The sequence below is a fragment of the Atta colombica genome, unplaced genomic scaffold, assembly GCF_001594045.1.
Source record: "Atta colombica isolate Treedump-2 unplaced genomic scaffold, Acol1.0 scaffold176, whole genome shotgun sequence".
Lineage (NCBI taxonomy): Eukaryota > Metazoa > Arthropoda > Insecta > Hymenoptera > Formicidae > Atta > Atta colombica.
In genome coordinates this window covers 291778-307477 of record NW_017259267.1, presented here as the reverse complement: position 1 = coordinate 307477, position 15700 = coordinate 291778, and the positions used below count along the sequence as shown (strand labels likewise).

Genomic DNA, 15700 nt, shown 5'->3' with positions numbered 1-15700 from the left:
TAAATAAATTATATATTATAGATTATATATAAGATAATTATGTATTTTTACTTTTTTATATCTTTTTAAAAGTAAAATATTAAGAATTTTCAAGAAATTACAAAAATAAGGAATTAAAAATTAAATGTATTGCTACACATAAAGTATTTTTAATTTCCGATTAATGTGATTGTAAATAGAAAGTCAGTCAGGTTGTAACTTCTAATATAAAGTGAAAAGAAGGCTTTTAAAAGTAAAATAAATTTTTAAAATATTGCAAAACAAAATGAGAAAATTAAAAATAAATGTATTTCGATACATAAAGCATTTTTATCTAATATGTTTGTAAACAGAAAATCAGTCAAGGCTTAACTACCGGTAATGTAAAATACGTATCGAAAAAAGAAGCTCTTTTGTTGCCAGAAGTGTCACAGCAGATATATGACCAAATGACAGTGGATTTAAACATCGATCCCGTGTATATTATTGACCAAATACACTGGTATTTTGAGATGCCATTTATAGACGTTGTAGACATAGTCATAAATGAATATAAAACAGCACGAAATCTACACCCAGTGAAAATAATCGTTCTTGGTCCGCCAGCATCTGGGAAAACACGGGTTGCTCGATATCTCGCAGATTATTATGGAATACATTATATTTATGTGCAAACATTGATCTTTGATACAATCCAAAAATTGGTGAGCGTGTATTTATTCGCGAAAAGACCAATTGTTATCAATACGCATTCTGTATATAACAATTAGCAATCATGATTCTAAGGTCAACGAAATTGAAGCTGTGGAAGCAGATATAAAACGACAAGATGACTTGAAGGATACAGAAAGCGCAGGAAACGACGAGAATAAAAAAACTCAAGAAGAAATAGACAATAAAAGAAAGGTCAACCTAGCAAGATTGAAAAAAGAATTGTATGAGATCAAGATCAACATGACAGTGAATAAAGGCCGTCTCGATGATACCATCTTAAATAAGTGATTAAATATTATAATGTGCTAATTCTATAAATTCTGCTATGCTTTCAGCAACGTTTATTTGAGCTTAGCTTCACAAGCTCGTATTTAGAAAATTTACATCGTTAATCAGCTTCGTTTCCTGCGTTGTGGTGCTGTAATCACGTTAACGCCGAAACGTTATCTAATTAATGGCATAATGATGCAATGGTCCAGTTCACGTTAAAGTTAGAATGGCTTCCTCCGAAAACGCTAATTGCATAAAAAGCGAATTCATTTACGTGCTCCTGTGTTACGTTCCATTCAAATCGATGCGTCGACAATGCATATATAATAAAAAAACGTGCGAATTTGTAATAAATGAACATGCATTCTTGTACGTTTTTTCCACTTTCTGGAACTAATGGAGTAGCTAGATACAGTTAGAGCATAAAACGTTATATACTTTTTTGACGTTACGTATTCCCTTGTCAGATAAGTTACACAATATACACATCAAAGTTTTGACGTAAATATCTATCCAACATTGTAGAATAAATTTCATTATATATCGTAGATTACAAACCACGCTTCGCCAACTTTGTAACATAGATGTAACATATTGCAAGAAAATACTTAAGTCGGAAATAATATTTAAATTGTTTACCTAGAAACGGTACATTTACTCCTTCGGAGTTGACATCAAAATCTGTTACCGATGTTGAGTCTATGAAATTCATTTAACTTATGTTAATTGAAACGTATTCATTAATTTCAAAATAACATAATTCATATAAAAAATAATGTGTATATGTGTGAATACTAAGTTTACTTTAATAACTAATTCACACTTTGTAACATACATTCTTTATTATATCTACAAATTAAAAATTATTGTATAGTACTCAATTATATTTAATTGAATGATTCAATAGATTCAATAGACCTGTCAGCTCCAGAAGATTAAATGCAGGTTAAAATTAAATCTGTTAAATTTTGTAGTTGTATATTTAAAATATTAATTTTAATAAGATTTAAAATTTATCTTTTAAAACAAATAATTTAATTAATATTATTATATTAACTAACGATTTTGTATTGTTAAAAGGATGATAATAGAAATATCAATTAACATTAAAGGTTGTTCCTACATCGGTTGAATTCGAAGGACTGCTTGAATCAAGGTTACGTGATGGATGGACACCCGAAGACCCTTGAACACGCCAGGAATTTATTTTTGATCAGCAAAGACGATTTAGAAGAAATCAAAGTAAAAATGGATGACAATGTTGAAATCAGAAATGTTAATACGGCAATTCTACCGGAATTGATCATCGTTCTAGAAGCGAGTGACGAGTTTTTAAAGGAACGAATCATAAATCGTCCAGAAAGGGAAATACAAAACACACATTATACGGAGGAACACATGCTACGACGCATGAGAGAATACAGGTAGATATTAATGTATGCGAGATAGAAAAGAAATATCTATGACTTAAAAGTGTCTACATTCATAAAAAGAAAACTGCAGTTTATTCATATCATGATAGCTTTGACAAAGAAATCGATATTGAAGTTAACTTCCAATCTCGCGCAAATGGGATTGAAAAATGCATAAAGATCGATTACATTCACAAAAAATATAATAAGTGAAAAAAATCAAATACGTCACGATAAGTTAAAAATTACGCGACAATTTAGTTATTTTACGCTACGGCACAACTTAAAACAGGACTCGTTCGAGCGACTTTAATTTGATTAAAGAATTTTCAGTTGAATGCTTTTTATGTTTTTTATATATTAATAAAAACTTGCTTCTATTTTTCTGCAAACTGTATTTAAATAATAACTGTATTTAAGTAATAATTTAAATAATAAAATAAATTAATCATTACTGTGATTTACATAATTTTTTTTTACGTTGTGCAAACAAACAGATAAAATTATGCAAATGCAGTTTGTGTAAAAAAAACTTAGTGATCGTAAAATGTGTAAGTTTATTTGTTACAAAAGTTATGTGTGCATACATTTGATATTCTAGGGAGAGAAATACGGACGATAACACGCCATTACAATTATTCGACGAAATAGAAATCCATCCACTTATCATCTCTGTGGAAACTGACACTTGCCCGGATATGTTTCCAACGATTTATCAGTGCCTGGAAAAATTAGGAAAACCCAGAAATTACGGTGCGCGATAATTCATATTCTCTCTCTCGATTATACATCATATCAATTTTTTCCATACTTTGTAATTCGCGCATCAACATCTTTTATCCGTTTCCAATATTATTGCGCATATTCTGCTACCATACGTCCATTATTCCTAGTCATGTCTAAACTGACGAAAAGATAAATGTCACGGGATAACATCTCCTATTGTTCAAAATGAAATTTATTAAAGAGGACTTATTCTTTAATGAAGCTGTTGAATCACGAGATGAAAATTTTCTTCAAAATATCAAGTAATCATTTCAGCGGCCTTAATTTTTAATATGCTTGTATTTCTCGTTAGCTAAAGGTCGACTCTTTCGCCACTGGACAATCTTAATTCGTTTTTTCTTTGTTCGTAATAATATCTGCGATCTACAAAAAAGAAATAACAGTTCAATTAGTGTTAACCAAAGATATTGTACGTTCTTGTACGAATTAATAAAATAATATGAAAGTTACTTTTTATTTGATTCAATATTACGATAATGAAAAAAGCTTTTGCAATTAAAAGGATCTTATAAAATTTATTTATTACTTTGGAATCTATTATTATTAACTTATTATGTTTGTTCTTCCATAATTTTATTTCTTAGATAATATTAGAAGTTACAACGTTGAAATATTTTTTTTCCATCTAGGACCAACAGCTGAGGAAATGGAAATTAAATGGAAACGTGTTGAAGCAGAAACACAAGCTGCTAAAATGGAAGAAGAATTGCAAAAAGAGCGAGAAATTTTGGAACTTAAAAGACAGCGTGAAATGGAATGGGTTTGTAAATACTTTCAATACATACATAGAAAAATTAAATTTTAAAACTATATGTAATTAAATATATTTTAATTTATTCATTTCTCATTTTCTATTAATGTTCATATGTTCAAGAAATTATTGAATTAGTACGGTACAGACAATAAATTAATTCACAAAATTGATATTAATATTTTAATATCAGATTTGCCGATGTACATAAATTATTTATATAAGCCATTTTAATTATTAAAATTGCCAAACGGTCCTTTAGTTGTTTAAAGTATAAACTGATATAATATATTTGATTCAATGAAAATAAATTCATATTTGCAATAACTAGTATAATATAATTTATAAAGTGAATATATGATAATTTTCTTATTTCTTTTTTTATACTATTGCAATGTATGTTTGTCATAAGCGAGTTTTAATCTATCCAACATAGTTCAGCATGAATTAGTAAGTTTCTGCTTAACTGGGTATGATTCTGAAAGCAGATATTCGGCTTTTCTTTCAATGAAATCGTACCGTCAACCATGAACGCCACGCTATTGATCCTGGTGATGCCTGTATAACGATGAATATTTCTACTAGGCCAACATTTCCCATATTTCCGCTATAGATGTTTGCATATTATATTGTTTTGCAAATCAGTATAAAATTTTCAAATCTGAAAATCATTTTTGAAGGCGAATTAGTAGTTTGTAAGCGGATATAAAGATTAAATGAATCGGATGAGTTGAAGTACTCGCTTGCAATATTAATCTATTTTTTGCAATCTGTGTATCTGGCAAAATTACGCGACTAGATTAGTCGCGTTTGAAGTTTATGGGATTTTTTTGCATACGAAGTTTATATTTGTAGTTTATACATTAGCGATTCAAACTAGCGGCAAATGCAAATGCGTATCGATCACGGTTGGCGGTCATCATAAGATGACTCTTTGTAAAATTATAATTATACAACGATAATTATTCAGAGCAAATACAAGAATCGAGAACAAATTTCTAAAATGTCATATAACACAAATATTAAATTATCTAGATTTTAACAAGATTTCTTTTCTTGTGTTAGTAAAATACCCATTGTAAAATACTCATCTTATGACATATTTATTATATAGTTCAAATCTTTCTCCTACTCATGATTATTTTATGTAAAATGAAAATTGCAAGATGTGTGTCCTCTAAATTAACCTTCTTTTGTAAAATCGCCAAAATCTGTAATTAATACTAGAGCTGTAAAATTAATATAAGAAATGATTAAAAGGCTTAAATTAATTTCAAGATATCAAAATGGCATATAAACAAGAATAAGTATTAAGTAATAATTAATTCAATAATAATAATCCAAATTTGCAGATTTAACATAAAGAAGATTAAATTCAATATTTTTGACAAAGATTTATAACTAAATGAATCTAATAGATTCCACTGTCAGCTCCAGGAGAAAGGATAAAATGAATTCATTTGGATTCAAATTTCTTTGACTCTCAGCAGCATATGCCATGTAATCCAGTAATATAAATCGCGTGATCAATAAAGTATTGTCTTTTACAGACAGACCTGATGGAGAAGTTAAAATTAGAGGAGGAGGAGAGACTTTGTATTTTGGCAGAGCCGTTACGCCAATATCTGATGGAGTATGTTTTTCCAACGCTGACAGAAGCTTTGATAGAAGTGGCAAAGTTACGACCAGAGGATCCAATAGACTTTCTCGTTAGTATATATCATCGTTTGTTATCTTTTATCAACGTTCCTGATTCTATTATTACTACAGAAATACCGTACTGTATTCAATTACGAAAAACGATGTAACTACTCGTACACTCGTTTCATAAGTGTCGCCAATTACTGGTTTGTTGGTAATTGAGATAATAATTTGAAATTACGTAAAGTAAAAGCGAAAAACGTCGCATAGAAATACAATAAAATTAACTTGCCAAACTCGCACAATGTGCTATGAGAAATAAATTATAGTATCGCTGCGTTCCGACGGACTAAATCCATCAGTTTAAATGAATTTAGCTCGTTGTACTGAAGAAACTCTGAAATAAAATTACGTCATGACCCATTTTTAATTCAGTTAAATTCACAGTTCATTTGGCATATCCGAAAAAACGACAAGACGTTTGATTATCCCTCGGACGAAAAGTTATTAACCGTCCGAGAATACAAGAATTAAAAGATAAGCTTTTTTACACAAATGTACATCAATAATTATTGCAAAACAAGATAATACATTTCATAACATATGCTCGAATTTCATGTCAATAATTCTATGACATTGTTATAATCAGTTCATGATGAAATAATCAAATTCAAAAGAAAAAAAGTTATATGATCTTGGGCATTGTAAAAAATTTATTGACGAAATATTATATATGTTTTAAATTATTGAAAGATTTTATATTGTCAAATGTATGTTGTTTTTTTTTTGAAAGTTTAAAAATCTACATCATCCATTAAGGATGTAACATCCATTAAGGATATTACATCGCAGTGTATTTTTTTCCATCACAATCTCAACAAGTAATTTAAAAAATATCTCGTTATATTTAAAAGATTTATAAAATTTTGTTGAATAAATATAACAATATCTCATTTAAATGAGCAGAGATACTCTGAGATTAAACTATTACTGTAATAACTTTTGTCATTTAAAAGTTTTAAATAATAATTGGTAAATTTAAATGACGTTTCAAACGAAAATTTATGCTTGCATTTAGTCGAATTAACTAAAACATATGGATTCTGGTAACCCTGGAACACTTTTCTAATTTTTACATAACGTAATAAATTGAAATAATTTTATGTTTCAACAATTTTTTTTTATTATTTTGTTTTACGTATGTAGATTAATTATTGTACTATATTTATCTAGCGTTGCAATTTTTTATATAATAAAACTTTTTTATATAGTTTAAAATTTCCTCTAAAATTAATAATAAACTTGGTGTATCCCAAGAACCTACATATTTCTTTAGCATCAAAAATACATGTTTCTAGGTTAATTATAAAAAAATTACAGGTTAATCATAAAAAAATGATAACTCACAGACGTGCGCGCATGTAGATATGTGCGATTGCAATTAATGGTGGAATGAAAGCATTAGGCACACAACATGTCTATCGAATAAAATTCCGTTGGGACCTATTCGGTGTGAGAATACTCTAAGAAATCGCCAAATCAGAGAATTCCGTTAGATTTTCGACACAGTTCGACAATCGCCGCGAAAGGAACATTTTCACATGTGCAAATGCGAGAACAACTTTCACACTTCAAATCCCGTTCTCGTGGAAATCGATAGGTTGTTGCTCGCGATTAGACGCCGTTCCACTCCGGAGCATCGAACTACGAGGGGAATAAGAGCATGACCGTTCTCTTAGCTCTCTGTCGACTATATCGAGACCTTCTATCTATAATTTCGTGATTTCGAGCTTCGTCGGTTTTGATCGGTCCGCTATTACGGGGAAACGCAAAGGGCATAAGCAATTTTTTTCACTATCAGCTTCAGTAATCGTCTTAATTCATTTTATTATTCACGATCGATCTCTTCAAAAATCATACAAACGCAATCTGAATTATCGCAAATTCAGTGTTAGACAAATTTCGTTTTTTTAAATATATTTTGTGTATTCACTTAATTTTACATATATTTCAACTTTTTAATAAATAAAATATTTTTAAATAAAATATTTTAATCAATTTTTTATATAAACGTATATATAAATATTTATAGATTGCAATTATTTAACTAAAAAATAAATATACGGCATATTCTTGATATTGCTGAGATAAATTTTGTCGACGCGAACACTGTAATCCGCTTTACAACCTTTTTGCGAATGACGAATCTCATCACCTAGATCTTCATTTTTCCAATTTTCTATTTCCTTCAATCTTAAAATTGCCTACATAGGAGAAAGTTCTTGTCTACTTTCAATTCATTATAATGTTTTCTTTTAGACAGTGATTTTTTTTCATTAAAAATTTGTAATAGAAAGTTCTCATTATTCTCATCTATAGATAGTTTCATAAACGGATAGATAAAAGTCATAGCAAGAATAAGAAAAGATATGAGGAGAAAAAAAGAAGAGACGGAAAGAAGATAGGATAGAGGGAGATACAATGTCGATAAAATAAATTCGCATTCAACGTTTTTTCCAATGATTCGAAATTAGTATAGAAATTAGTATGATATTGTAGCAATATGTCCAATCTTCAGAATTCATTATTTAAAAGATAATCATTTCATATAAATGCAGTTTCAGAAAGCCAAGGAATAATGTAGGGATAAAATGGATAAAGCAATTCGAAATTATTGTTTATTGAGGAACATTTACGAATATATCATTCTGTAATCTCTTTTATTATCTCTTTTAGTAATAAGAAAAATAGAATTTCTTCCATTCATCTATTGATCTGAGCTTCCAAAAGTCTTTTATATCCTTCTTATGGTTGGTATGGTTTATGAAGACGCTGGGGAGATCTATCTTCTTCATCACACTCAGAGAAAAGACGTAATGGTAGTAACTATGAAAGTGATAAGTATTATGTGTAGAATTAATGCAGAATTAATGTACATAGCTAAATAAATTATTTCATAATTGTTGCAACTATTACACAGTTTATTTAATTATGCGCATTAGTTTACTCAGCTATGCATAATTTAACTTGTGCAGTTGTCACCTTTATAATTGTCATTATTATATCTTTCTCTGAGTGCACAAAAATTTCAAATTTTAAGAATATTGCGACTATATATTTTCCATCACAAGCTGCGAATTAGATGGAGAAAAATATATTGGCTATCTGATAAAAATTTCATTATATTACCTCACTTATTTAGATACCGATTTCTAAATCTGGTGAATCATCGTCTGGTGAAATTTTGATATACCAGTATTTTTTTCACGTTGTCACAAAGGGTTGTCACAATCTGTATTGTAGTAACTTATATTTATTATAAACTTTTTTGACAGTCTTTAGTATTTTTAGTAAAGTTTTGTATTGTGAATTTTGTTTTGCCTTGTGAACTATCACAAATTCGATTTACAAAGATTTAATCGTATTCTCTTCATATATTCGAAATCGATTTATTAAGTACTTTCAGTTACCATTTCGTGTATAATTACGAAAAAAAAAACCGTGACTATTGAGATCATACATATAGATGTATTGTTTTCTATTCTAAATATTACATTGGACTTGTGTAGTCTTAACTAAATTTTCATATACTCTCATTATTACCTGTGTCACTGCGCAATATGATAAAACACTCTCTTAGACGTATAGATAATGTGATCATTTCTATGCGGACTGTGTGCAAACAAAACAAGATTCTAACGTTGTTTGGGAAATATCGAGACACAAGCGAATACGAGATTGTAAGGTAATAGAACACGATAACGCAACAATAAGCCAGTATCTTTAGATATTCTTGCATAAGAGCGTGCTGCCGGTTGCGCGGACCAAGTTACAGAGGAAAATTAATAATGATGGGGAATGTGCGAAATGTGACGTCATGACTATGTTAAAATTATGAATGCAACGTAATATAATATTTACACTGCTATAAATAAAATGAGCGATGTAACAAGATGTTATGCTTTCACAAATTGCATCATTGTCGTCTCGATAATTTTGGCGAGAAATAATGAGTTTTAAAATAGAGCAAATACTTGGTCAAATTATTTATACTTTCGATTACTTTCGACAGTTCTTTTTGTAAGAAAATAAAGAATTTTGAAAAATTACACAATAAAAGCCGTTTTACGTTGTAATGTTTCAATTTTCAATTAACGAATCTCTATAAAATTTAAATTTAAGCCTTTCGCTATCATAACGATGTAACAGCAGATATATCTATTAAAAAATATTTCGCAATATCGATGTATGGGAGAAAATTGAATAAAAAACATTAAATTGTATGTGAATATTACTGGAGAGAGAAAATATATTAAAGAAAATCAATGCATATTGTATTAAAAAATAGATTAATATCTTTATTTAATATAATATGGAAATAACACTGGTTAATAGTTAATTGCTAATAATCTTTTTTATGAATAATTTTTTATTAATTAATAAAATATAGAAAGACCTTTTTTGTAACAGTAATTAATTTATTAACAGTAATATATTAAAGAAAATCAATAAAGGAAAATGGCATGTTGTTTTAAAACAAAAAACAAACTAATATACCTTTATTTAATATAATATAAAAGGAATATTGATTAATAGCTAATTGTTAATAGTCTTTTTTAAATTCTCTGCATTCATTCTCTGCATTAAATAAAATATAAAAAGATCCTCTTGTAACAATAATTAATTTATTAACAGTATATATAATATATATAAAAATATATATAAACAAATCTCATGCAAACGATATTAATATTCAGATATAATCATTAGTAATTCAAAACATAACGCAGAAAGAAATTATTAAATTATTAAATTTGCTGAAAACATTTTTGAGTGAAAACATTTTTTAATTTTTAAAAACATTTTAAAATTATCTCTTATACGTAATATTATATACGATACATTAGACTTATATTTTCATTTGTTAAAGAGAGAGAAGAAAGAGAGCATTGTGTGATACATACAAGGGCGTATTGATTGTATTGTATTGGCGTTACGTAGATATTCATGCTGATGTAAAATATAGAGATGACGCTTACCGCAGCAGTAACTAATTTATTAACAGCGCGGCAAACCTCATGCTGGTGTTAATATTCAGGTAGATTCATTAGTTGTTTAAAACACAATGCAAAAGGAACATCATTAAATTTCTATCGCTATTAATTACTAAATTCGTAAATTATCAATTTGGTATAATAATAGAAAATAATGGAATTGACGTAGTTTAACGCATTCCTATAATAAACAACAAATATAATAAACAAACTTAATAATAAGTAATGGTCTTCCGCGTAATATCCTATAACTTTCACATTTCATAAATGTCGATCAAGATTCTCCATTTCCGTTTATTGTCGAACGATCTCGCATTAGGTATTGTTTACGGCAAAACTATGTAGCAGCATTAATGATACTCGCATTGTTATGTCAATCATTGTTGCAGTTAGAAATAAAACAACGGCAAAGCTCTCACGATAATGCGCAGAATTGAAACGGTGAAGGTAAATCGACGCGTAGGTTGTACGTAGAATCGCGAGAAGAATTCTGATGCAAAAATCCAAGCGTAATAGAACGAATGACATTGAGAGGGAAAGTGGGTCGTAATATCGGTTGTAGATGACACACGACCTGTTTCTAAATAGATTTGCGTATTCTCGCATACGGGTGAAGAATGCAGGATCACTGCCGGGTTAATTATATAAAAACTGCAACAGTCAGAAAAAGTTCCGTATACGCATTTTAATTGAAAAGAGAATTGTGTAAGTTGAAATGCTTTTAAGTCATTTCCATTTGTAATAAAACGCTTCCCGCAATATTTTGCTTTATAATTAATTGACACTTTATACTGCATTTTATTTGCAAGTTTAATTAATTTATCAGATTTATTATGAATTTTGCATATATCAAAATATTTTATCGTTATTATATTCGACATCTAAACTCACGGGTAAAATATTACATTGAGGAATATATTCCGAATATATTCGAATATATTCTCGTTTCAGGCCGAGTATTTATTCAAAAAGAATCCTGAGGGAAGGATGTTCGATCCGGATTACACGGAAACAATGAGCATGCTCTTGGATGCTATCAGCCGACAACAAAATGTCCTTCCAAGGGAAGGATTGGACGTAACACAATTCCTCAAAAAGCAGGATGAATTATTCATCATGGACAAAATAAGAAAAAGACGAATGCAAGACGCGGACAGAAAAGTAAATGCGATTAGAGAAGAAGATGCGACGTCGATACTCGAACAGAAATCATCAAATTTTTCATACTCAAAAGATGATTCTGAAAAGGAGGAATTGGTTTCTACTGAACAAACTATCGACGAAATCGGAAGCGAAACTTGCGTAGATAGCTTAAAGTAGATAGTAAATTCTTACTAATCTGGATACTTAACATAACGAATTAAAGACAAAAATCCAATTGCATTTCAATATATTCATCATATCCCACCAATTATTAACTCTCCGGAGATGATGTTAAAATCTGTAATCTAGTTACTGGGGAAGACCTATTTAATTAAAATGATAATTAAAAGATACTAATTAAGTTTGAGAAATCAAAATGACATAAAAATTAAGTAAGTGCTAAGTAATTCTAATGAGAACAATCTAAATTTGCAGATGTAACATTATAAAATTTTAATTATTTAATATTTTTGACGAAGATATTTATAATTAAGTGAGTTCCAAGGGTTAATTTTTATTCCTTATTAATAATACATTTGGTCTTTTAATGTATCTTATTTTAGATTACGAATTCCTACATACCTAAATAAAAGATGTTCAATATAAATATTCTTTGATATTCAATATCAACTCATCATGCATAATAACTATGTTAACTTAACTGTGACGATTTTTTTTATGAACATTATTTTTTTAACCCAATAATGCCGATATTCATCCATACGTGACTTTGTCTTTAGACACGTGCAATGTGAACTAAATATAACATGACGTACTTAAATAATCTCTTCTCTCTTACTACGTATTTTTTTTTAAATTAGATCACATATTCAGTATTAAAAAAAATATTGTAATTTTTCATAACTTTCTCATCATTACGTTAAATATATGTAAATTTTATGTAATATTCTATGTAAATATTCTATATCCCTACATTTGATTTTGGATTCAAGCGCTTATAGTATTCTGTTGTGCAACACGCAGAAGTTTCAAGCTGACCGTTCGATGCGAGGGATTTATCTCTTAGATACGAAATCGCATTTTACACACGCATCAATTGCATTAAAAGGAAATAAAGAGTAAATCGGATTAACTTTCATTGAGAAATAGATATATGTAAGAAGAGCTTATGTATATAACAAAGAAAAATCTTTGCTATAAATGTTTAGAATCCGTGCACGTTCAATTTCTTGGAAAGGATTTCAACGAGTTTACAGTCCTTGATTAGATAGATTGTGTCTATGGAAAGCTTACACAACTGTAATCACTTCAAAAGTTGTTACAAATACAGAATGCTAAATCGGTCGTTTTATAAAGCCAACCAACGGAAAAAATTATCATCATTTTTTAAATGTAATTTTTGATTATCACATTTTTTACAATCTGAGATATATTAAAATGACATAATAACGACAATAAGGAAATATTGCGTTAACTGGCAATAGACGATCCTCCTGTATAATACTTTGCAATTATTTTCTCGACTCTCGGAACGTGTCTAATTTTCGGTCTGTTAAATTTGGAGTCGGGCTGGTAAACATTGACTTACCTAACTCTACCCATAGTTTAATGTATGCCTTTCTAGATCATAATATGGCTATTTATCGAACAGATGAAAGATTAAAAGACAGCAGATTTGATTTACAGCGTTAATGAAAATAGTTCGTGATAATGTATGTTTTTTTATAACAAAAGCAAGATAGTAATTTAGTATTAAAAACAAATTCATAAAAATTGTTTGTTTTGTTTACAAAAATTTATTTCGTTTTTGTAAAGTTATGTAAAGTTATGTTAATTAATTGACGTTACAAATTAAATTATACGCTCTGTGCAACTTTATTATGCAGATAATATATTAATATCGTTATTGTGATAACGGATAGTACATCAAGTACTATGCGAAACTATACATTTTTCAGTATCTTATCAATTTTCTTTATGGCTTTTTACGGAAGCGCATATCTAAATGTAGTTTCTTCTGGAAACTACATCACGAAAGATCGTAAGTCTCTATTGAACCACTTAGCAGTTATGAGGCCAAGGATAAAAATTCCACAATTATTTTGTGTATTTTATCGCCGTATGATGTATTCTCAAAGTGTGTTATTTTTGTAAAATAAACAATATATGAATTAAAAGTCCATGTAGTAAAATACAATTTACCTGTTTAATATAATACCTGTGTTTAATATAGAATATTTTTTTATACAAAGATACATTAACACAACACTGCCTTGCCTTTTATTTTAACTTTATTATGATATGAAAAAAATATGAAAATATGAAAATCTTTGTGTCGGAGTCGAGCGATTTTATGAATAATTCGGCCGTAAAAATAAACGGAGAATCGTGAGATAAATGTAAATTATTTTCGGATCACATATGAAAGTAAACTTGAAAATTAAGAAAATGTAATGTGGTCAATTAGCTTGCAAATGTTCTACGTAACTTTAATTGCCGCGGCCTAATCGATTCGAAACTCTTGCGCCTACCGACCAGAAATTGGGTCAGTTTACTGTAACCCGGTTTTAATCAATACAATGTAATATCCGTATTGAAAATAGATCTGGATCAGATATTTCCCTACGCGAATGATCGACAGACAATATATTTATCCCACCTGTTAATTTCCGCCAATACTGTCACAAAGCGGGGGAATGTAGAAGCAAAGTCGCTTTGTTCTTTGTAAAACTTTATCGCACTTATCGATTCTTACAAGTATAAATAGTGTTAAAGCCTTGCTTTTTCGTACTGAAAGCATGCATGCGCAACCACACTCAAGTCACGACATTAGCACATTAGTCGCGCCAATATTAACGTATAAGATAGAACATCATTCACATATCGTTTTAATTTTGAGACAAAGTTCTAGTTCAGTATATACGCGTATGATTTAGTTGGTATGCATTTTAATCTATCAGAAAACGATGCAGTAGTTAACCTTTAATGTACGATCCAATATCAAATTTTAATCTCTCTATCAATTTAATGTTTAAATAATATTTTTGTCTATATCTTAGTTTAAATTAGCTTAAGACATGAACTAATTCGATACCTGTTAATTAGTCAATCAATCGATGGAATGACCGAACAATTTGTCATCAAACAATATTGTTAGCATTCCCTAGAGTCCCATAAATTGTGACTTTAAGTCGGTGCTCGATAATCTAACGTTACAACGACTAAGATCGGATTTCCTCAACGGTATTGGTGCACGAGAACACCGCAGGCGGTATATCTGTATCTCCAAACACCTGTTAGCAGTCGGTCTCGGGTGGGTGGCTCGCCACATCGCCTTTAAAGCTACGGTGTTGTGAGTAATACGAATTCCTGTGCTGAAGCCGGTCTGAAACCGAACGAAGGAGCGAGCGAACAAGGTGACCTTGATCGCGACACCCTATTACATGGGGTGCGCTCGCCTTGCGCTCCGTCGGATTCAGGCCGACTACGACCTCGCGTAATCCAGTAAAACTAGGAAAAAGAAATCCGCTCCCTTACCGGCGTAACCCTGCTGCGAGTAATTCGCTTCCTCGCTCGGCATCACGGTCTCCTCGAGGATGCTCTCCGACGCCGTCTTCACAACTCCCATCTTCGGTACACGATCGGACTGACTGTGTAGGTGAATGGTCACAGGGATATTTTAAAGCTCCGTTCCACAATGAGAGAGAGAGAGAAAGAGAGAGAAAGAGAGATAGATTATCTCGTCTCGATTGTGCCGCGTTGTCTGGCGTTGCCGGAATGCTCGGCGCCGTTTCGTTCGCTTATTGCGTCTGCGTTTGCGCCTGCGTCCATCCCCCTTCACCGAACCCCGCACTTCATCCTTCTTGACCCTCGTGCATCCCCCGTTGCCACGGTCGCTTCTCTCACCCTCGTCAAGTCGTCACACAGGAGCAAGGCTATCTCTCTAGGCCAGGGTGAGCGCAGTAAGCAGGAAAGAAGATTGTAGTGGT

The 15700-nt window shown here is 30.3% G+C and overlaps 1 protein-coding gene across 1 annotated transcript in view; it reads right to left on the bottom strand.

Moving 5' to 3' along the window:
• The window catches only part of LOC108686353 (synaptotagmin-10-like), a 29577-nt gene extending 14122 nt beyond the window's left edge, over positions 1–15455 (bottom strand). Inside the window, exon 1 of the mRNA XM_018191618.1 lies at positions 15249–15455. Coding sequence (XP_018047107.1) covers positions 15249–15339 — 91 coding nt within the window. The 5' untranslated portion in view covers positions 15340–15455. The remainder of the gene's footprint in view (positions 1–15248) is intronic.
• Between the last annotated feature and the right edge of the window lie 245 nt (positions 15456–15700).